The following is a 24,446-nucleotide window of genomic DNA, read 5'->3' as shown; positions in this document are numbered from 1 at the left end:
TGGGAAGTGGGAGCAACATTTGGTTCACGGAACATTCCTGTTGCTTTGAAACTTTTTACAATGACTACATATTACTTAGGAAATGTTTTGAGTAAAATCTGTTAAAAGAAATAAAATGTGAGCAATAATTTAATCCTTAGAACAGACATTTAAATATACTGTCAAATCTAAAAAGCTTCCAAATTATACAAATGAGAATGTTTTTTTCATTGCATTTAAAAATTACATGATGTTTAAAGTAGAATTAAAATCCTTATCAGTGGTAAATCTGGTACCTTGGCTTCTTCAAGTTCTTTGCTGGCGGAATCCACCACAAAATTTTTCTCTTTTTCTAGTTGCTCTGCTAGTTGGTCAATTTTAATCAATTCTTTACAAAGATGCTCATTGTGGCTGGTTAAATCGTCTACTTGACTGCTTACCACCTCCTTACTATCCAAGAGTTTCCTAACATATTCTTCCAAGCCATGATTTGTCTGTTTGAGATCTTCAATCTGTTATTATTAGAAAAAAAAATCACATTAAAATAATTCCTTAGCTTTTTTCTGGGGAGCAACTATGTGACTGGAATCAGGAAGGGAGATCTGCTTCCCTGGCAAAGAAACTTAACTGTATACCTTTTTGTGCCTTCTGAATTTTGTACCATGTGAATGTATTACCTATTTGAAAAAATATATTAAACAAAAATTTTAAATTTTACAGCAATATCTTTCAAGACAATTTAATTTTAAAAAGAACTTAATTTCTATTTTTAGTCAATCTATTAGAAAAATAGCCAAATATTTATATCTGCAATAAAGAAAATACAACAGTTTTGAAATTAATTTTAATACCTTTAAGAGTTCTTTATAATTAAATTTCTAACTATTGTTATTAAAATATGTTAACTCTTTTAGGCCAGGTGTGGTGACTCACACCTGTAATCCCAGCACTTTGGGAGGCTGAGGTGGGCAGATACCTGAGGTCAGAAGTTTGAGACCAGCCTGGTCAACATGTTGAAATCCCATCTCTACTAAAAATAAAAAAAATCAGCCAGGCATGGTGGCAAGTACCTGTAGTCTCAGCTACTTGGGAGGCTGAGGTACAAGAATTGCTTGAACCTGGGAGGCAAAGATTGCAGTGAGCCCAGATCCTACCACTGCACTCCAGCCTGGGTGACAGAGCAAGACTCTATCTTAAACAACAACAAAAAAGGTATATATATATATACACACACACACACACATATATGTATATTATTAATTCTTTTTTAAAAAGTCCTTTTAAAAGTACCAGTAACTTACTTGACTAAGCTAAATATCAAATCAATCAAGTATTTGCTGCCTAATGTGGAGGAACACAGCTTTCCTTCCCAGCCCACTATCAAACCATCAATGGATGAAGAAAAGGGCCTTTTCTATCACGAAGGTATCCAAATGCCTTTAAAGGAAAAAAAAAATTAGACCCATTGAACAATGATTATGTCAGGAACTATATTAAATTCCAAAGATACAAAGATAGGTTAAGTACCTGCCCTCAGGGAATTTACAAATACAATACGTTACATGCAATAACAAAAATAACTATGGGCTAAAGTCATGGTACAAATTGTTTTCCATAGTACTTGTCTCTCATTGTGTATTTAACAAATATTTATTGAGCACCTATTGTGTCTAAGATACTGTTAGTACCCTGTAAAAGATGCATTAAAAACAAACAAACAAAAAAAACACTCCCACACAGAAGTTTCAGTCCGTAAGGAGCATCTGAAATTGCTAAATCTCTGACCTCTTATGCCCCAAGGTTGCCCTTTTCAAACAGCTATAGAGGTATCGTCTTCCAAACCATTAAAATCAACAACGTTGTCTTCAAAAAAAACCTTATAAGTTGTCGCTACATAAAAAATCCTAAAAGCCATGAATTAATTTTAACTAAATATGCTACAATGCCATTTATTGTACCCAGTAAACAGCACACCAAGAAGCATAATTAAAGTCATTAGTTTAATCTAGTATCTCCTACTCTCTTCTTCTCTTTTGGCCTTCTCCGCATCTACTCTCAAAAATTCTTTGAAAATGCAAATTTGAGGTCATTCCTATAACCTTATGTTGCCTTATGACATTGAGAATAAAATTTTAAAATGCCATTTATGGTCCAACTCGACTTACCTGTCCAACCTAACTTCCTACCACCAGACACACCATAAAAAACAATCTCATTAAATTCATTTAAAAATTCATTTTAGAGGAGTTATTGAAATGTATACACTTGAAATTGAAGTGTTGTCATAGAACCCTCTTTATAAGAATCCTCAAGGAAAACCCTGCTTAGTCTTCCATTTCAGGAAAACACGTGCCTTTTTTGGATACCTGGTTTGTTCTTACCCTAACAATCATTAATTATTTAACTAATATTTCTATTTGCCTTTGTCTCTAGAAATTTTAAAGCCAAATCTAAAGCCCACCTCTGGCAACATGCACAGAAACTATGTACAATTATTTGCTACTGTCATCCCAGGCTTTCATTGTTTCCTTATTTTACCCTACCCTTATTATTTCAGCTACTTTCTTTTAAAACAAACAAGCTATAGGATGTGAAACAAACAGATAAACTTCAAGTTATGTTTTTCATCTTTGTTCGTGGCTTTTCCTACGCCATATTTCTCAGCAACAAGAGCACACTAAAAATGTTTGTTAACTTCCCATTGCACCAGGAGCTGTTAAATGCTTCTCCTTTCCAGTATGTGAGCCCATAAAGCCTCTTATATAAGTTTATCTCAATATTTTTTAAGATGCATTAAAATCATTTATTTCCCTGTCCCTTCTACTAAATTCTGAACAACTTAAAAGCCTGAATGTCTCATTTCTGTATCAACATATCACTTGTTTCTGCATCGTTTATCACATATCTCACATACAATCCTCAAATTATTAAGCAAATAAAACAAATTATCAGTAATATAAATGAACACTCCCCTCACTTCTCTCATGAAACTCTACTCTCACTCAATTCCAAGACAAAAGTACTTTAGAAGAGGCAGTCTAGAGTAATACAAAGGATATGGTCTTTGGACTTTGGCAGAGATAGGTTTCAATCTTGTTGTTAGTTCTTTACCAGTTATGTAATTGGGGTGTTTACCATATTTTCTTGACCCTAGAAGATGCATCTGACTTCAGAAAAAAAAATTAACGAGAGTCTCTTGAGTCTCTTCTGTTAAATGGAAAGAATGCCTACAATTTGTAGAATTGCCATTAGACATTATATAAGAGCTTAAGTAAAATTTCCAGTATTATAGGTACTCAAGCAGTTTTGTTAAAAATTTTTATTTTTAAATAAGATTTACAGGAAGCCAATGTAGTACAGAGAAGTCTCATACGCCCTTTACTCAGTTTCCACTAATAGTTGTGTCATAAACAACACAGTACAGTATCATACCCAGATATACCATGTGCATGGTGTTCTATATCATTTTTCTCACATGTGCAGATCTCTGTAACTACCACCTCAAGATACAGAACTGTTCCATTACCACAAGACTGTTCTGCTGCTGCCCGTTTATATTCTCCTTCCCTGCCCTCAATTCTTCCCAACCAATAATGTGTACAATTTTGTCATTTTGAGGATGTTTTATAAGTAAAATCATACAGCATGTGATATTTTGAGATTGCTTTTTTTCACTCAGCACAGCATCCTTTAGATCCATCCAAGTTGTTATTTGAATCAAACAGGTTCATTCCTATTTATCGCTGAATAATATTCCATGGTATGGAATACCACAGTTTAACCATTCACCAATTAAGGAAAACCGGTTGTTTCCAGTTTGGGAATATAACAAAGCTGCTAGGAACAACTGAGTAGGATATAGGTTTTGAGTAGATATAAGTTTTCTCTGGAATAAATGCCCAGGAGTACAACTGCTGGGTTGTATGGTAAATGTATGTTTAGTCTAACCAAAAACCGCCAAATTATTTTCCAGAGTGGCTGTACCATTTCAGATTCTCACCAGGATGGATGAGTGATCCAGTTTCTCCTCATCCTTGGCAGCATTTGGTATTGTCACTATTTTTTATTTTAGTTGTTCTTAGAACTGAATTGTTATTTCATCACGGCCTTAATTTGCATTCCCCTGATGTTTACAGAGGTTGAATATCTTTTTCTAGTATACCAAACATCCTTCTGTGAAGTATCTCTTCATGTCTTTTGCTCATTTTCTAACTGAATTGTTTGCTTCTCACTATTAAATTTTAAGAGTTCTTCATTTGATACAATAGATATGAGTCCTTTAGCAAATATGTGGTTTGTAGCTAGTCTTTTCATCATCTTAGCAGGGTCTTCTGCAAAGTAAAAACTCATATATACATATATATATATTTGAGACAGAATCTCACTTTCACTCAGGCTGGAGTGTACTGGTACAATCTCAGCTCACTGCAACCTGCTTCCTGGGTTCAAGTGATCCTCCCACCTCAGCCTCTCGAGTAGCTGAGGACTACAGGCATGTACCACCATGCCTAGCTAATTTTTGTAATTTTTAGTAGAGATGGGGTTTTGCCATGTTGGCCAGGGTGGTCTTGAACTCCTGGCCTCAAGTGATCCATCCACCTGCCAAAGTGCAGGGATTACCGCCATGAGCCACCACACCCAGCCAAAAACTTCAATTTTGATTAAGTTCATATTACCAATTTTTCCTTTTATGAATCATGCTTTTGGTATCATATCTAAGAACTTTCCACCCAAGCCTAACTTCCCGCAAATTTTCTCCTGTTACCTCCTAAAAGTCTCATAGTTTTATGTTTTACATTTACATCTATGGTCCATTTAGTTAATTTTTTACAAAGTGTGAGACTTAAGTGTAGGGTAACTGTTTTCTCTATATCTAAATGCTCTGACACCACTTGTTGAAAAGACTATCTTCCACAGAACTGCATCTGCATCTCTGTCAAAAAATCATACGGCTGTACTTGTATAGGATTAACTCTAGATTCTCTGTTCTGTACCATTCATGTATGTATCTATCCCTCGCCAATATCACAGTCTTGATTATTGTAGTTGTAAGTGTTGAAATAATGGAGAGTTTTGTTTTTGCTGCCTTCCTGTGGATTACCTCAACATTTTTTAGAATTCTACATTAATTTATTTATAGTGTTTCTGAGTGTAACTCTTGTTTGATCTTTTTCTACTGGTTGTTCTAGGCATTACATTATATATACAGAACTTATCATAGCCTACATTTTAACAGTTCAAGTGAAAGTACAGAAACCTTACCTCCTGTTAGGTCCCTTTACCTTCCCCTATTAATAAAATAATTGTCTTAAATATTTCCTCTACATGCATTAAGAACCACATTCGACAGTTAAATATAATTTTGTAAACTTAAAAAAAAATTGGCTCAGAGTAGTGGCTCACATCTGTAATCCCAGGACTTTGGGAGACTGAGGCAGGTGCATCACTTGAGAATGGGAGTTCGAGACCAGCCCTGGCAACATGGCAAAACCCCATCTCTACCAAAATATATATATATATATATATATATTTACATAATATATATATATATATAAATAAATATATATATATACACACACACACACACACACACAAAAATCAGCCAGGCACGGTGGTGCACGCCTGCAGTCCCAGCTACTTGAAAGGCTGAGGTGGGAGGATTGCTTGAGCCCAGGAGGCCAAGGCTGTAGTAAGCAGAGATCATGCCACTGCATTACAGCCTGGATGACGGAGCAAGACCCTGTCTCAAAAAAAAAAAAGAAAGAAAAGAAAAAGAAAAAAAAAAAGAAAGAAATTCTATTTCATTCACTTGTATTTTTTGCTCTATATATTGTTCTTCCTACTGCTCCAAGATTACTTTTTATCACTTCCTTTCCGGTTAGAGAAATTCTTTTAGCTATTCTTTTAGTGTAGCTCTGCTGGCAACAAATTATCTTAATTTTCCTTTAACCAAGAATGTCTTTATTTTCCCTCAACCTTCAAAGATACTTTCTCTGGATATAAAATTCTGGGTTGACAGGTTTGCTTTTTTCTAGTACTTGAAATATGTTGCGCCACTTCCTTCTTACCTCCAATCTTTCAGATGAAAAATATCTGCTTGTGACTTGAACTGGTGTTCTTCCATAGATAATGCATGATTTCTCTCTGGTTACTTTCAGGATTTTTTTTGAGGCCAGTCTGCTCTGTCATGAGCTGGGGTGCGGGTGGCCCGGGATCTCAGCTCACAACTCGCCTCCCAGGTTCACGCCCATTCTCCTGCCTCAGCCTCCCGAGTAGCTGGGACTACGAAGCCGCCACCTGCCGGCTATTTTTGTATTTTTTAGTAGAGGCGGGTTTCACCGTGTTAGCCAGGATGGTCTCGATCTCTGACCTGCGTGATCCATCCGTTCGGCCTCCCAAAGTGCTGGGATTACAGGCTTGAGCCACCGTGCCCGGCCTACTTTCAGGATTTTTTTTAGTGTCTTGGCACGGATTTCTTTGGGTGACTCCTGTTAGGTATTCAGTCACCTTCTTTCATCTGTTTTATGTCTTTGTGCCAAATTTGTGGGAAATTCAGCCACTATCTCTTCAAATTTTTTTTTAGCACCACCTTCTCTCACTTTTTTGTCGAGCATAGTTTTACCCGTCTCTGAGGCTCTATTCAAATTTCTCTCAATCTATTTTCTCTCTGATGTTTACATTAGGTAATTATTTTTCTAGTCTCATGTTCACTGATTCATTCCTTTCCTCCATTCTATTGAGAACATTGAGTTTTTACTTTCAGTTACTCTATTTTTAAAGCTTGTTTTATTGTCACAAAATATATATACATAATTTTCATTTTAACAATTTTTAAGTATATAATTCAGTGGCATTAGTATATTCACAACGTTGTGCAACCATTACCACTATCTATTTCCAGAACTTTTTTATTCCCCTCCCCCAAAAAACTCTGTACCCATTAAACAACAATTCTATCTCCATAATTTGACTATTCTAGGTAGAGGTGGAATCAGGCATTATTTGTCTTCCTATGTCTGGCTTACTGTACTTAGTATAATGTTTTCGAGGTTCATTCATTTTGCAGCATGTATCAGAATGTCATTCCTTTTTGAAGTTGAGTAATATTCCATTGTAAGCACATACCATATTTTGTTTATCCATTCATTTGTCGACATTTGGGTTTTTTCTACCTCTTGGCTATCGTGAATAATGTTGCTATGAACATTTGTATGTAAGTATCTACTGGAGTCCATGTTTTCAACTCTTTAGGGTATATGCCTAGGAGTGGAATAGCTGGATCATATGGTTAGTCTGTCTTTAAAATTTTGAGAAACCATCAAATGATTTTTCACCATGGCGGCACCATTTTACATTCCCAACAGCAATGCAAGTGCTCCAATTTCTTCACATCCTCACCAACACTTGTTATTTTCCATTATAACAACCATCCTAATGGGTATGAAGTGGTATCTCATGGTTTTGATTTGCATTTCTTTAATGGCTGATGTTGATCATCTTTTTCATGTATTTATTGACATTTGTATATCTTCTTTGCAGAAATATCTGTTCAAGTCCTTTGACCATTTTTGAATTAGATTTTTTTGGGGGAAAAGAGGTTAATTGTAGGAGTCCTTTGTATATTCTAGATACTAAGCCCTTTTCAGATATGTAACTTGGAAATATTTTCTCTCATGTAGTTAATAGACTAAGTTTTTGGAGTAGTTTTAGGTTTACAAAAAATTGATTAGGAAGTACAAAGAGTTCCTACATACTCCTCCCTCTCTCCCTCAACACATAGTCTCCTCTATTATTTACATTTTATATTAATGTGGTATATTTCTCACAATTGATGAAATAATACTGCTACATCATCATTAATATTATTATTATTATTATCATTTTGAGACAAAGTCTTGCTCTGTCGCCCAGGCTGGAGTGCAGTGGCGTGATCTCAGCTCACTGCAAGCTCTGCCTCCAGGGTTCACACCATTCTCCTGCCTCAGCCTCCCGAATAGCTGGGACTACAGGTGCCTGGCACCACGCCCGGCTAATTTTTTTCTATTTTTAGTAGAGACAGGGTTTCACCGTGTTAGCCAGGATGGTCTCGATCTCCTGACCTCATGATCCGTCTGCCTCAGCCTCCCAAAGTGCTGGGATTACAGGCGTTAGCCACCACACCCAGCCTACTGTTACACTATTAATAGCTAATGTCAATAGTTTACCTTAGGGTTCACTCTTGGTGTTATTCATTCTGTGAGTTTTGACACACATGGGATGACATGTATCCACTATTAATATATCATACAGAATAGTTTCACTGCCCTAAAAATCCTGTGCTCCACCTATTCATCCCCTCTCCCTCTAATTCCTGGTAACTACTGCTCTTTTTATGGTTTCTATAATTTTATCATCTCCATGTAGTTGGAATCATACATTTCGTAGCCTTTTCAGGTTTGCAACAGGCTTTCAAGGTTCACTCCATGTCTTTTCATGGCTACATAGCTCATTTTTAAAATACACTGAACACTATTCCATTGTATAGGCATACAACAGTTTGCTTATCTACTCACCTATTGAAAGACATCTTGGTTGCTTCCAAGTTTTTGGCAATTATAATAAAGCTGCTATAAACATTCATATGCTGACTTTTGTGTGGACTAGTTACTTTATTTTTTAGTTCCAAAATTTCCATTTGGTTCTTCTTCATATCTTTTTTTCCTGAGACAACTTTTCTTCATTCGTTTCCAGCATGTTCATAATTGCTTGCTGAAGCATTTATATGACTGCTTTAAAGTCCTTGCCAGATAATTTTAACATCCGTTCTATTTCAGTGCTGGCTTCTCCTGTCTTCTCTCAAACCTTCCTGATTCTTTGGATTACAATGTCTTTTTTTAAATTGAGACCTAGCATTATAAGACTCTGGAACTTATGTTTTAGTAGGCTTCCTGTGACACTGCTCCAACTAAAAAGGAGGGACATTGCCTTATTTATGCTAGGTCAAAGTAGAAGTCCAGTTCCTCTACCTGGCATCTGTTGATATCTCGAAAGGGTGGTGTTCCTAGATACTGCTAGGCAAGAATGGGAGTTCAGGCTCCCCACTAAGCCTCTGCCATTACACCAGCCTGGGAGGAATCCCAGAGGTGCCTCATTACTGTTCCCCACGTGTCCCCCACTGACACCAGGGGTGGATGGCCTTTACTGCTGATAGGTGGTGAAAGTTCAGGTCTCCTCTGATACCACAGCAAGAAGGAGTGCCTCTTACTATAAAGTGGGAGTAGATGCCGTGGCTCCTCACGTTGTCTCTGCTGACATCATGGGGTTCAGGGCCCGCTTATCCCCTGGTGAGGATGAAAGTCCTAGTTTCCCACTTAGCCTTCTCTGCTATCACCCTGGTGTGGTAGGAGTAGGGAGAGAAAGAGTGGGGTGGGGCACAAGCTGGGCTCCTTGTTACAGTCTGGCAAGCGTGGAAAGTGTGGGCTCTTTACTTGGCCTGAGCTGGCAGGAATGGGGCTGTAGTTTTTTCTGTGGTATTTGCTTGGAGTGGATAGTTAGTGTCTTAAAAGTTGTCTGCCTTGATAGACTGCTCCTTTCCTGGTCCTTTGCCTAGGAAGGAATGGCTTTTCTTGGGTCTTTCTTTTGTGCCCATTGTTATTTCCAGTTGCCAGTTTTTCTAGCAGCCTGTCTGGGACATATGGAGAAAAAGAAACCCAGGAACTAACACGCTGTTTTTTGAGTCTTGAGAGCCTTAGCCAATGTTCCTTCTTCTCTCCACCTGTCAAAGTCTTAAATTGTTTTATACATAGTGTTCAGAGTTTTTAGCTGTACTTAGCAGGAGGAATAAGAAAAATTAAGTCTACTCTATCTTCCTGGAAAAAGAAATCTCTTTTAATAGCCTTTATTAATAGCTATACTACATGTCAGGCATCAGGAGAACAGGAACAATACTGAACTTGGAGTTCAGAGAATTGAGTTCAAATCCCAGCTAACATAGGATTTTGGAGAAATCCTAGTTCTGTTACGTGTTACTCAAGTGTCATAATTATTTAACCTCTTAGAACTTCAGTTTCCACATCTGTAAATGGAATAGCATCACTTTTTCACAAGTTGGGGATGATTAAGTAAAAACTGTGTACCTGGCACAACACTTGACATGTAGTTTGCACTCATTGACTCTGACTTCGGTTAAGATAAAAATTGAATGATTTTAGACCCATAACATTTAAATGAGCTCTGAATTGGTAGTTATTTATTCTCTACCTTCTTGTTTCAAAATAGGCTCCCACCCCAAATTAACTCAGGAAAATATGTTGTAACTAAACGCAACCTGTAATTTCAGTGTTGAGATGAATCTGTCTTGGTTTCTCACTTCTCGTTCTAGCTGGAGAGTATTCTGGTAGTTTTCAGCTTCAGAAACTGGAGCCCCTAGACCAAACTCATGTTCTTTGGTGGTAACCTAGTACAAAGAATGGGAAATAATACAGAGGCATTCAGTTTAAAACAGCTCTGTGATTTCTCACATCAATACATTTTGAAAATTGATAATATTCTGAGATTTTTTTTTAACCATTTCCCACCAGCTAAGAGGATTTCATCAAACTTTACCTTCTTAAAATTTATAAAACTTTTTCTGTGTGTTGTCCAAATGGTATGAACATGCTTTTCAAAGACATTCTACACTATCCTTTTGGCAATCATGTTTCTACAGAAATATGGGATCAGGAGCAAATTAAGTAGTCTACCTTCAGGCTTGTGTTGTCCAAAACAGCTGTTAGCTACATTTGCTGTTGCTACTCTATACAAGCAAAAAGATTTGCAATTCATAACACAAAGAGTGAATTTCCCTAATATATAAATAATTCCTAGAAATAAAAAAAGATTAAAAAAATACCCTAATAGAAAAATTGGCAAAGAATGTGAACATTTACAGAAATGGCTCTTAAATGTATTTTACGATGTTCAATCTCAACCTTTAGTGACACAAATTAAAACAACACTGACACCCTCTTTTAACTATCACATGGCAAAGATCAGTAAGATGGATACATAACATAGTATCCTTATATATCACCGGTGGGAGTGTAAATTGATACAATATTTATGGAGAACAATTGTATAAAATCTATCAACACGACAAATGCACATAGCTTCTGTTCAAATAATTTCATTTCTAAGAATTCATACTATAGCTATACATACACATATGCAAAATAACAAATGTTAGAGATTTTTCACTTTAGCATACTATACGTACTATTCTGCATCACACTGTTTTACTTGACACCATATCTTAGAGATTGTGTAACTTAGGAAAATAATTTCTTCTTTCCTTGAATCAAGGCTAACATTGTATTAAAAGAGAATTTGTTATGAGCATCTTAGATCTTTCCTCAAAACACAGCTGCTGTTCTCCAAAATCCTACCTAAGGAATTACAGAATCAGGATCTCCCCAGTCACTGACCTTATGGTGTACTCTGTGTACACCAGCACTTAAACAGGCCGGCAGATTTATTTCCCTTTTTTCTTGTCTCTAAACAAGGCACAACTGTTCATTGCAACAGTTACTGCCCACCTGGAACCTCAGCATTAGATTTCACAGAATATTTCAAATTATGAAGCATTTAAACCCCTAGTGGCTGGACTGAACTCCTAACTACCATTTCTTACATAGTTTCTGTTGAAAAATGTATTCCTAGTGATAAAAATGATTTAGAATAACAGAATGAAATGGCTCCTCACTGGAGCAGTACTGTTCAATTTTTATTGAAATGTAAGAATCATCTGGGACTGTTGTGTGAATGCAGATTCTTATTTACAGGCTGAAATTTGACATTTCTATAAAGCTGCTTGGAGATCCCTATTTGGTTGGTACAGAGAACACATGTTGAATCATGCTGTGCTGTAATTTCTGATTTATTTGAATAGCAAGGATCTCTTAAAGTCTAAACCCATTCAATATTCAGAGTACTTTTGTAATTTTGTCCCTTCCTACTTCTCCAAACTTATCTCCTACTTGATACCTCCAAGAAGCCCTCTATGAAAGACAAACTATGCAACACAAAAGGGTCTCGCTCTGTCACCCAGGTTGGCATGATCACAGCTGCTCACTGCAGCCTCGACCCCCCCAGGCCCAAGCAATCCTCCCACCCTAGCCTCCCAAATAGCTGGGGGGAACACAGGCATGTGCCATCACAATTGGCTAATTGTTTTCCATTTTGTAGAGACAGGGTCTCCCTATGTCGCTCTGGCTGGCCTTGAACTCCTGGGCTCATGAGAGCCTCCCGCCTAAGTCTCCCTGGGATTACAGGCATGAGCCATCACACCCAGCCAACACATTCTTAATACATATATATTCAAAAGTATTTTATCATCTGTTCAACAAGCCTTGCCCTCACTCTTTTCTCCATTTAACTTAAGACATTTCTAAGGCTCAGCTTGAATTCAATTTTCTCCAGGTTTTCTCTGTCTTCTCCACTGCATAATGATCATCTATTAATTTTTATATATACATTATAGAAGAATTTATGTTCTAAGTTTTTCTGGATGTCTTCCTCACACATTTATTAGACTCTTAAGAACAAAAAATATCCAAAAACTCTCTGTATCCAATGGGGAAAGAACATGCACAGAGTTCTTTATGTAATAAAAAATGTCAAAAAATTTCTTGAGGTTGATAATGAAGCAGTGTGATAAAGCAGACAAAATCAGACTTTCTTCCTCCTCTTTGGTAAACCGAATAAAGTGGGACTTTTGCAAAAGTACCTATCAGGCCTGGCTAGGAATTAAAAATAGCAAGAGACCACAAGTCCACCTGACAATCCTAATCAATCATGCTGGAGTTGCTATCCTCCCTCCACCAGCTTTGGGGACAATATCACTAGGGGAAAGAGACATCAGTATATCTGGAATTCCTATGCCTGGTCTGCCAGCTTCCCCACCTCAGGCCACATAAATATCCTCAACCTTGCTGCAATCTCATCAATTAGAATGGAACTTGTGTTGTTGTACAGTTCTCAGAGAAGGCAAGTGAGACAAGGTTCCTTTTTTAAAAAATTATTTTTTCTTTTTATGCTATCCCTCCCCTAGGCCCCCACTCCCTGATAGGCCCTGGCATATGTGTTCTCAACTTCCACTTATGAGTGAGAACATGCAGTGTCTGGTTTTCTGTTCTTATGTTAGTTTGCTGAGAATGATGGTTTCCACCTTCATCCGCGTGCCTGCAAAGGACATGAACTCATCCTTTTTAATGGCTGCACAGTATCCATGGTGTGTATGTGCCACATTTTCTTTATCTAGTCTATCAGTGGTGGGCATTTGGGTTGGTTCCAAGTCTTTTCTGTTATGAACAGTGCTGCAATAAATATATGCATATGTCTTTATAGTAGAGTGATTTATAATGCTTTGGGTATATACCCAGTAATGGGATTGCTGGGTCAAATGGTTATTTCTGATTCTAGACCCTTGAAGAATCGCCACACTGTCTTCCACAAAGTGTAAATGGGAATTTACACTCCCACCAACAGGGTAAAAACATTCCTATTTCTCCACAACTTCTCCAGTATCTGCTGTTTCCTGACTTTTTAATGATCCCCATTCAAACTGGCATGAGATGGTATCTCATTGTGGTTTTGATTTGCATGTCTCTAATGACCAGAGATGATGAGTTTTTTTTCACGTTTGTTGGCTGCATAAATGTCTTCTTTTGAGAAGTGTCTGTTCATATCCTTTGCCCACTTTTTGATGGGGTTTTGTTTTTCTTGTAAATTTGCGTAAGTTCCTTGTAGATTCTGCATATTAGCCCTTTGTCAGATGGGTAGATTGCAAAAATGTTCTCCCATACTGTAGGTTGCCAGTTCACTCTGATGATAGTTTCTTTTGCTATATAGAAGCTCTTTAGTTTAATTAGATCCATTTGTCAATTTTGGCTTTTGTTGCCATTGCTTTTGGTGTTTTAGTCATGAACTCTTTGCCCATGCCTATGTCCTAAATGGTATTGCCTAGGTTTTCTTCTAGGGTTGTTATGGTTTTATGTTTTATGTTTCAGTCTTTAATATATCTTGAGTTAATTTTTGTATAAGGTGTAAGGAAAGGGTCTAGTTTCAGTTTTCTGCATATGGCTAGCCAGTTTTCCCAGCACCATTTATGAAATAGGGAAACCTTTCCCCATTGCTTGTTTTTGTCAGATTTGTCAAAGATCAGATGGTTGTAGATATGCGGTGTTATTTCTGAGGCCTCTGTTCTGTTCCACTGGTATATATGTATCTGTTTTGGTACCAGTACCATGCTGTTTTGGTTACTGTAGCCTTGTAGTATCGTTTGAAGTCCGGTATCGTGATGCCTCCAGCTTTGTTCTTTTTGCTTAGGATTGTCTTGGCTATATGGGGTCTTTTTTGGTTCCATATGAAATTTAAAGAAGTTTTTTCTAATTCTGTGAAGAAAGTCACTGGTAGCTTGATGGGGATATTATTGAATCTACAAAATACTTTGGGCAGTGTGGCCATTTTCACTATATTGATTCTTCTGATCCATGAGCATGGAATGTTTTTCCATTTGTTTGTGTCCTCTCTTATTTCCTTGAGCAGTGGTTTGTAGTTCTCCTTGAAGAGGTCCTTCCCATCCCTTGTAAGTTGTATTCCTAGGTATTTTATTATCTTTGTAGCAATTGTGAATGAGAGCTCACTCATGATTTGGCTGTTTGTCTATTACTGGTGTATAGGAATGCTTTTGATTTCTACACATTGATTTTGTATCCTGAGACTTTGCTGAAGTTGCTTATCAGCTTAAGGAGATTTTGGGCTAAGACAGTGGGGTTTCCTAAATATACAATCATGTCATCTGCAAACAGAGAGAATTCGACTTCCTCTCTTCCTATCCGAATACCGTTTATTTCTTTCTCTTGCCTGACTGCCCCGGCCAGAACTTCCAATACTATGTTGAATAGGAGTAGTGAGAGAGGGCATCCTTTTCTTGTGCCAGTTTTCAAAGGGAATGCTTCCAGGTTTTGCCCATTCAGTATGATATTGGCTATGCAGTTTGTCATAAATAGCTCTTATTATTTTGAGATACGTTCCATCAATACCTAGTTTATTGAGAGTTTTTAGCATGAAGAGGTGTTGAATTTTATCAAAGGCCTTTTCTACATCTATTGAGATAACCATGCAGTTTTTGTCATTGGTTCTGTTTATGTGATGGATTATGTTTATTGATTTGCATATGTTGAACCATATGACTTCATCCCAGGGATAAAGCTGACTTGATGGTGGTGGATAAGCTTTTTGATGTGCTGCTGGATTTGGTTTGCCAGTATTTTATTGAGAATTTTCACATCGATGGTCATCAGAAATATTGGCCTGAAACGTTTTGTTGTTGTTTCCCTGTCAGGTTTTGGCATCAGGATGATGCTGGACTCATAAAATGAGTTAGGGAGGATTCTCTCTTTTTCTATTGTTTGGAATAGTTTCAGAAGGAATGGTACCAGTTCCTCTTTGTACCTCTGGTAGAATTCGGCTGTGAATCCGTCTAATCCTGGGCTTTTTTTTTTTGGTTGCTAGGCTATTAATTACTGCCTCAATTTCAGAACTTGTTATTGGTCTATTCAGGGATTTGACTTTTTCCCGGTTTAGTCCTGAGAGGGTACATGTGTCTAGGAATTTATCGATTTCTTCTAGATTTTCTAGTTTATTTGCAGATAGGTGTTTATAGTATCCTCTAACAGTAGTTTGTATTTCTGTGGGATCAGTGGTGGTATCTCCTGTATCATTTTTTTATTGTCTATTTGATTCTTCTCTCTTTTCTTATTAGTCTGGCTAGCGGTCTATCAATTTTGTTGATCTTTTCAAAAAACCAGCTCCTGGATTCACTGATTTTTTGAAGGGCTTTTTGTGTGTCTACCTCCTTCAGTTCTGCTCTAATCTTAGTTACTTCTTATCTTCTGCTAGCTTTTGAATTTGTTTGCTCTTGCTTCTCTAGTTCTTTTAATGGTGATGTTAGGATGTTGATTTTAGATCTTTCCTGCTTTCTCCTGTGGGCATTTAGTACTATAAATTTCCCTTTACACACTGCTTTAGCTGTGTCCCAAAGATTCTGGTGTGTTGTGTCTTTGTTCTCACTGGTTTCAAAGAACTTAATTCTGCCTTAGTTTCATTATGTACCCACTAGTCATTCAGGAGCAGTTTCCATGTAGTTGGGTGATTTTGAGTGAGTTTCTTAATCCTGAGTTCTAATTTGATTGCACTGTGGTCTGAGACTGTTATCATTTCCATTCTTTTGCATTTGCTGGGGAGTGTTTTACTTCAATTATGTGGTCAATTTTAGAATAAGTGTGATGTGTTGCTGAGAAGAATGTATATTCTGTTGAGTTGGGGTGGAGAGTTCTGTAGATGTCTATTATGTCCACTTGGTCCAGTGCTGAGTTCAAGTCCTGAATATCCTTGTTAATTTTCTGTTTCATTGATCCGTCTAATATTGACAGTGGGGTGTTAAAGTCTCCCACTATTATTGTATAGGAGTCTAAGTCTCTTTGTAGGTCTCTAAGGACTTGCTTTATGAATCTGGGTGCCCTGTATTGGGTGCATATATATTTAGGTTAGCTCTTCTTATTGCATTGATTCCTTAACCATTATGTAATGCCCTTCTTTGTCTTCTTTGATTTTCGTTGGTTTAAAGTCTGTTTCATCAGAGACTAGGATTGCAACCCCTGCTTTGTTTACTTTCCATTTGCTTCATAAATCTTCCTCCATACCTTTATTTTGAGCCTATGTATGTCTTTGCATGTGAGATGGGTCTCCTGAATACAACACAACAATGGGTCTTGACTTTTCATCCAATTTGCCAGTCTGTGCCTTCTAATTGGGGCATTTAGCCCATTTACATTTAAGGTTAATATTGTTATATTTGAATTTGATCCTGTCATTATGATGCTAGCTGGTTATTTTGCCTGTTAGTTGATGCAATTTCTTCATAGTGTTGATGGTCTTTACAATTTGGTATGTTTTTGCAATGGCTGGTACCTATTTTTCATTTCCATGTTTAGTGCTTCCTTCAGGAGCTCTTGTAAGCCAGGTCTGGTGGTGACAAAATCTCTCAGCATTTGCTTGTCTGTAACAGATTTTACTTATCCTTTGTTTATGAAGCTCAGTTTAGCTGGATATGAAATTCTGGGTTGAAAATTCCTTTATTTAAGAATGTTGAATACTGACCCCCACTCTCTTCTGGCTAATAGGGTTTCTGCAGAGAGATCCACTGTTAGTCTGATGGGCTTCCCTTTGTGGGTAACCCAACCTTTCTCTCTGCCTGCCCTTAACATTTTCTCTTTCATTTCAACCTTGGTGAATCTGATGATTACGTGTCTTGGGGTTGCTCTGCTCGCGGAGTATCTTTGTGGTGTTCTCTGTATTTCCTGAATTTGAATGTTGGCCTGCCTTGCTAGGTTGGGGAAGCTCTCCTTGATAATACCCTGAAGAGTGTTTTCCAACTTGATTCCATTCTCCCTGTCACTTTCAGGCTACACCAATCAAAGGTAAGTTTGGTCTTTTCACTTAATCCTGTATTTCTTGGGGGCTTTGTTCGTTTCTTTTTATCCTTTTTTCTCTAATCTTGTCTTCATGCTTTATTTCATTAAGTAAATCTTTAATCTCATAGCCTTTCTTCTACTTGATCGATTCGGCTATTGATACTTGTATACGCTTCACCAAGTTCTCGTGCTGTGTTTTTCGGCTCCATCAGGTGTTCTTCTCTAACTGGTTATTCTAGTTAGCAATTTCTCTAACCTTTTTAAAAGGTTCTTAGCTTCTTTGCATTGGATTAGAACACGCTCCTTTGGTTCAGAGGAGTTTGTTATTACCCACCTTCTGAAGCCTACTTCTGTCAATTCGTCAAACTCATTCTCCATCCAGTTTTGCTCCCTTGCTGGTGAGGAGTTGTAATCCTTTGGAGGAGAAGAGGCATTCTGGTTTTTGAAATTTTCAGGCTTTTTGCACTGGTTTTTCTTCATCTTCATGGATTTATCTACCTTTGGTGTTTGATGTTGGTGACCTTCAGATGGGGTTTCTGTGTGGATGTCCTTTTTGTTCATGTTGATGCTATTCTTTTCTGTTTGTTAGTTTTCCTTCTAACAGTCAGGCCCCTCTGCTGCAGGTCTGCTGGGGTTTGCTGGAGGTCCACTCCAGACCCTGTTTGCCTGAGTATCACCAGCAAATAGCAGAAGCTGCAGAACAGCAAAGATTGCTGCCTGTTCCTTCCTCTGAAAGCTTCGTCCCAGCGGGGCATCTGCCAGATGCCAGCGAGAGCTCTCCTGTATGAGATGTTTGTCAACCCCTGCTGGGAGATGTCTCCCAGTCAGGAGGCACAGGGGTCAGGGATCCACTTGAGGCAGCAGTCTGTCCCTTAGCAGAGTTAGAGCACTCTGCTGCTCTCTTCAGAGCCACCAGGCAGGAACATTCAAGTCTGCTGAAGCTGCGCCCACAGCCACTCCTTTCCCCAGGTGCTCTGTCCCAGGGAGACGGGAATTTTATCTATAAGCCCCTGACTGGGGCTACTGCCTTTCTTTCAGAGATGCCCTGCCCAGAGAGGAGGAATCTAGAGAGGCAGTCTGGCCATAGCGGCTTTCCCAAACTGCAGTGGGCTCTGCCCAGTTCGAATTTCCCACCGGCTTTGTTTACACTCAGTTGGAAATGCAGAAATCACCCGCCTTCTGCGTTCATCTCACTGGGAGCTGCAGACAGGAGCTGTTCCTAGTCGGCCATCTTGCCAGCCGCTAAAAAATTATTTTTAATTTATTCTTTTTTATTTTTTTCAATGTGAAGTCTAAAATAAGGAAGAACTTTCATTCTCAATTAGGAAGTCACACAGCAGAGTGGTTAACAGCACGTATTTTGGCATCAGCCTGCCTACATTCATTATCCTAGTTCTGCCACATATTAGCTGCATGACCTTGGGTGACTTGGTTACTTCGCCAACTATAGCTTCCTCATTTACAAAATAGGGATGATAATAAGAGTATCTGCATTGGCCGGGTGCAGTGGCTCACACCTGTAATCCCAGCACTTTGGGAGGCTGAGGCGGGCAGATCACCTGAGGTCAGGAGTTCGAGACCCGCCTGGCCAACATGGTGAAACCCCACCTCTACTAAAAATACAAAACTTAGCTGGGCATGGTGGCAGGCACCTATAATCCCAGCTACTTGGGAGGCTGAGGCAGGAGAATCGCTTAAACCCAGGAGGCGGAGGTTGCAGTGAGCTGAGATTACACCATTGCACTCTAGCCTGGGGGACAACAGCGAGACTTCGTACCAAAAAAAAAAAAAAAAAAAAAGAGTATCTGCATCATAGAGTTGTGTGAGGATTAAATGGATTAATATATGTTTTAACTTTGGCACTTAGAATAGTGCCTGGCACATGATAAGCACTATATATGTTATTATTTACTATTATTACTAATTCCTCTCATTGAGTCAACTTAATTGGCTATCAAGTCCTACTGATCTTTTCACTAAAAATTATCTGTTACATTTCTTCCATCCCTATCACTGTTTTAGTTCATGCTTTCAGACTGTAGCCATCACATTTATTCACTTTATAAGTAAACTTATAAATAGCTAGAATAAGAATGAACCAAAAACATCTTTCTGAGGATAAAAAGATGTAAAACAAATAGAACCCTACAATTTCAACCCTAAATGAATCTAGGAAAGTCCAGAACAAATAAATCAGAAATTACAGCACGGCATGATGACTGCTACATCACAGTAATGCACATAGATGCTAAGGGAACACTGAGAAAGAAGCTACAAAAAAAGTATTTCTGACTTCTATTTCTTCAAAAAACACTTAGGATCTGCTCTCCATTCCAAAAGAACTATGAGCATATCCCTACTGGAGCACTTAATGCATTATATTACTTTTACGGGATGTCCACAGCCATGGCTACTTTAACATGTCTAAAACAGACTTCCTTTTTTTTTTTTTTTTTTTTTTTTTGAGACAGTCGTGCTCTGTCACCCAGGCTGGAGTGCAGTGGCATAATCTCAGCTCACTGCAACCTCCATCTCCCAGGTTCAAGCAATTCCCTGCCTCAGCCTCCCAAGTAGCTGGGATTACAGGCGCCTGCCACCATGCCCAGCTAACTTTTGTATTTTTAGTAGAGACGGGGTTTCATCATCTTGGCCAGGCTGGTGTCGAACTCCTGACCTCGTGATCCACCCACCTCGGCCTCCCAAACTGTTGGGATTACAGGCGTGAGCCACTGCACCTGACCAAGACTGCGCCTCTTTATGTGATCATCTTAGGGGGTAGAATTTCAACTTAAAAATTTTGCGAGGACACAGACATTCAGACTGAAGCCGCACATTAGAGGAACAGAAAGAAAAAGCTATTGGGTGAACAAAGGAGTACTAGATCTTTCAAGTGAAGATAAGGGCCATGATTTTTTTTTGTTTTTTGTTTTTTGTTTTTTGTTTTTGAGACAGAGTCTCTGTCGCCAGGCTGGAGTGCAGTGGCGCGATCCCGGCTCACTGCAACCTCTGACTCCCTGGTTCAAGTGATTCTCCTGCCTCAGCCTCCCAAGTAGCTAGGATTACAGGCATACACCACCACGTCCAGCTAATTTTTGTATTTTTAGTAGAGCCAGGGTTTCACCATGTTGGCCAGGATGGTCTCAATCTATCAACCTCATGATCTGCCTGCCGTGGCCTCCCAAACTGCTGGGATTACAGGCGTGAGCCACAGCACCCAGCCTGGATTTTATTCTTACTTGCAGTGGGAAGCCATTGGTGTATTTTTGAGCCAGGATCATCTTACTATAATTTTCTTTTTCGTTTTTTTCCCTCTCCCTTCTCCCCTCCCACAGGATCTCATTGTTTTGAAGTGATTGATTTGATCTCTGTGTGGAGAATAGGTTGTAGCCTGCAACAACAGAAGCAGAAAGACAGCAGGGAACAGTTGCAGTATTCTAGGTGGGAGATGATGGTGACTTGGACCAGGGAGGTGGTAACAAAAATATAGAGAAGTGGATGGATTTATAATATATATTTGAAGGCAGAACCAACAACATTTGCTAATAACTTAGAAGGGATTTATTGCAGTGAGCCGACATCGTGTCACTGCACTCCAGCCTGGGCGATGGAGGGAGACTCCACGTCAAAAAAAAAAAAAAAAAAGGCACAGCCTTTAGGGGATGATTAGGCCATGATGAGTTGCCAGTATATAATAGATCCCAGAGAGCTCCCTCGCCCCTTCTAACATATGAGGACACAGTCTGAAGGTACCATCTATAAACCAAAAAACACCACACATTGATTCTGCTGGCAACTTGATTTTAGAATTCCCAGTCTCCAGAACTGTAAGAATTAAATTTCTGCTGCTTATGTTATTTCAATAGAGCAGCCTGAATGGACTAAGATATGTGCCAATATCATTTGACTTCAAGTCCTCTGCTCTTGCTTTTCCTCTCAGGAACACTTTCTACCCAGCCTTTCACATGGCTATCTTCTCACCCTCAGCTCCTTGGCTGAAATGTCAGAGGGCCTCCCTGACTACTTACCTAAAGTAGCCTCTCTCCCAGTCACTCTCTCAAATAAGTGATAAGCTATTTGCACTTATCACTACTTGAAATTATATCATTTATTTGCTCACTTGTTTACTACCTCCCCCTACTAGACTGTAACATTCTAGAGCCCTAGGTTTTTGTCTTGTCTCTGTTATACCCCTAATGCCTTAAAAGTGCCCAGCACAAAGGTGAAACGCAATAAAACATTTTCAAAATAAGAAAATTTAATGATTTGAACAAAGCAGTTTCAATGGTGGGTGAAAACAAGTCTGAAGGGGACTAATGAATGAATAGTAAAGAAAAAAAAATGGAAAATGTAAACTTCTTTTAGGAAGCATGATTGTGAGAGGAAGAAAGGTAGAACAAAGGTGGAAGACAACCAAGGTTGTGGAAAGGTCACTACAGGAGGAGAAAAACTTGTTCCTTAATTCTCTTTACATAGGATCCTCTTTCAGAATTAAAAGCCCTGCAGCCTCTCCTCAGAAAAATGCAAATACACCTTTACAAACAATTTCAGGTGATTTAAGACTCTCTAAGGTCCCTGGACTCCAGGTGAAGAAGTCCTACAGTACAGAAACAATGAAGATTCCTAAGGCATGAGTTAATGTTAATAGACGGAGAAAGACAGCTGAGGTAATAAGAGGAAACCCAGGTAAATATGTATTGCCCTGAGACAAGAAAGAGAAAAGCAAAGACAGGTGAAGATTTAGACACTTGTAATCCCAATAATCCCCGCACTTTGGGAGGCCAAGGCCGGAGGATCACTTGAGCCCAGGAATTTGAGACCAACCTGGACAACATAGTGAGTCCCTGTCTCTACAAAAAAGAAAAAGGAAATTATCCAGGCGTAGTGGCATCCACCTGTGGTCCCAGCTACTTGGGAGGCTGAGATAGGAGAATCACTTGAGTCCGGGAGGTCAAGGTTGCAGTGAGTCATGATCGCATCATTGCACTCCAGCCAGGGCGACAGTGAGATCATGTCTCAAAACAAAAAAAAAGGTAAGTGGCATGGAAATCTGAGGAAGTTTCCGTCTAGTTGAATTTTAATTTTTCAGTGAAACAGGAGATAAGATTATATAATAAAAAGTATCATCAGTGTTGAGCAAAATATGAAGCATATAATATGTATTCAACAAATTAATTTTTTGATAGAATGGAAAATACTGGACTCTTTCATATGGAATTCTGAAATCTGGTTCCACAAAAGTTTACTACAGTTGAGGTGGGTTTTTCTTTTTAAAAATACTGTCTTCAAAAGCGTAGACTTACAGACATTGAAGTAAGAAGGAACAGCCTCACTAACAGAAGGATGTGGAAAACCATACAAGATTTATGAATAATTTTGAGAGAGGATTTTATATAATAAGTGGATAAATATTTGGGGAAACAATCACCAAACTAAATACTGAGAGCAACAATAAAGATTAATCTTAAAAAAAATGTTGACTAAAGCAGCAAGATGTAAATGAATACTCAGTACAATCCCATTTGTACGAAGTTCAAAAACAAGCCAAACTGTAATGTGCATGTTCACATACAATGATGTGAAACATTAAGGAAAATCAAGGAAGTGGCTCTTAGAAGTCAGGAGAGTGGCCATCTGTGGGGACGGAAAGAAACATGTAATCTGAAAAGGAGATAAATAATAATACTTCTAACTGCCTCTGTGTGTGGAGGACTTCAAAACCAAATCGTCCTAAACAAACTAGTCTAAGCAACTGAAAAAGCAGACAGAAAAGATCTCCCAGAGAATCTCTACACCTGATTATAGTCTGAGCTACAAGCAATGATTTTTCTTCAGAAGGTAAACAATACGTGAAATATTTTGGAAGCTGCCATTAAAAAAATAATGCCAAAGTTTAGGATTTAAAATTAATATTTCATTAATGTACCTTCCTAGTTATTTCCCACTAAGACTGAAGAGTTTGGCTCATTAATCAATTAAAATACAAACAAGAATCTGTCTTATTCTGGAAGCAAATTCGAATGTGACGTCCTACTTCTATAACTAACCTGTTTTTTTTCTACTTACAAACCTATTGTTATTCTATTTATGTCCTTACACGTAAACAAAGTATACTTGAAATGCTGAACACCAGTACAGAGAATTTTAAACAAGGAAATCTCCTAGGATATAAGGTCCTGGAATGGAAGAAGGAAAACGTTGGGACACTGTAATCTATGCAAACCTTCCTGAAGTCGCGGGGAAAAAAAAAGTGAAAAAAAAACATATTTCTGTGAGTTTTTAGGTATCAAGTCCATGATCACCTAGTTAGCCAATTTAAGCCTCAAATAGTTTTTCAACAAGCCAGCTTTCCCTGCCTTTACCGTGTATAATTTTTACTAAAATTATCAGATTTTCATGCAAATGCCTATGTAATCTCAGCCTTTCACCACCCCAAGTCTAGACAGAGGCTCAGAAATGAGCGATAGGGAGTCAGGTTGAACTCCCAAATCTGTGACTTCCAAATTCCTCGACTCCACCAGAGCTTCCAGAGCGTTTCTAAACTGAACAGTCCCCCCAACAACCAAGCGGAGAGCTGCGGGAGGACGCGAAGCGGTGACCATAGGAACTGGGCTCAAACCTAACCTCCCAAGAAGCAGGGGCAACGCGTGCTGCTACGCTTCCGGCCGGCAGCGGTGCCCGCCGCAGCCCCTCACAGCGGCTCCCGCGGCGAACGCCCACCTCCGCCCGCCACGGCCCAGCACCCGCCACTCCCGCACGCTTGCAGCCGCCTTCTCAGAGACCTTCTGGCCCAGCAGCAGCGCTCTCCCCACCCTGCGCATCTCCGCAGCTTCTACCTGGAGCTCCGGGTCCCTCCCCGGGCTCCTCGGCCCACCGTCCTGCCCAGAGCTCATCCCCGCGACTGCCAGGTCTCGGCCTCCGCGGGGAATACGAGAACCGACCAGTCTCCATCCTCCGCCCCTTTCTCCTCCCTTCCCA

General features: G+C 38.9%; 1 protein-coding gene across 18 annotated transcripts in view; it reads right to left on the bottom strand.

Annotated features, from left to right (window-relative positions):
- TSGA10 (testis specific 10) overlaps positions 1-24,446 on the bottom strand; it is a 151,286-nt gene that overhangs the window by 126,367 nt on the left and 473 nt on the right. For 6 of the 18 annotated variants that reach the window (XM_031655458.1, XM_031655453.1, XM_031655452.1 and 3 more), the window contains exons 2-4: positions 10,286-10,414; positions 1,281-1,416; positions 276-491 (exon numbers count right to left, since the gene is read on the bottom strand). Coding sequence is in view for 4 of the 18 variants with exons in the window: in XM_017947772.3 (XP_017803261.1) it covers positions 276-491; positions 10,286-10,414; positions 24,305-24,361 (402 nt within the window). In the remaining 14 variants the exon portion in view is untranslated. Of the gene's footprint in view, positions 1-275; positions 492-1,280; positions 1,417-8,531; positions 10,264-10,285; positions 10,415-24,304; positions 24,417-24,446 lie in introns of those variants that run through there. The other 12 variants (XM_031655462.1, XM_031655456.1, XM_031655461.1 and 9 more) reach the window with 7 other exon arrangements.

This window comes from Papio anubis, chromosome 14 (genome assembly GCF_008728515.1).
Source record: "Papio anubis isolate 15944 chromosome 14, Panubis1.0, whole genome shotgun sequence".
Taxonomy (NCBI): domain Eukaryota; kingdom Metazoa; phylum Chordata; class Mammalia; order Primates; family Cercopithecidae; genus Papio; species Papio anubis.
The sequence above is the reverse complement of the archived record's forward strand: the minus strand, read 5'-3'. Positions and strand labels throughout refer to the sequence as shown.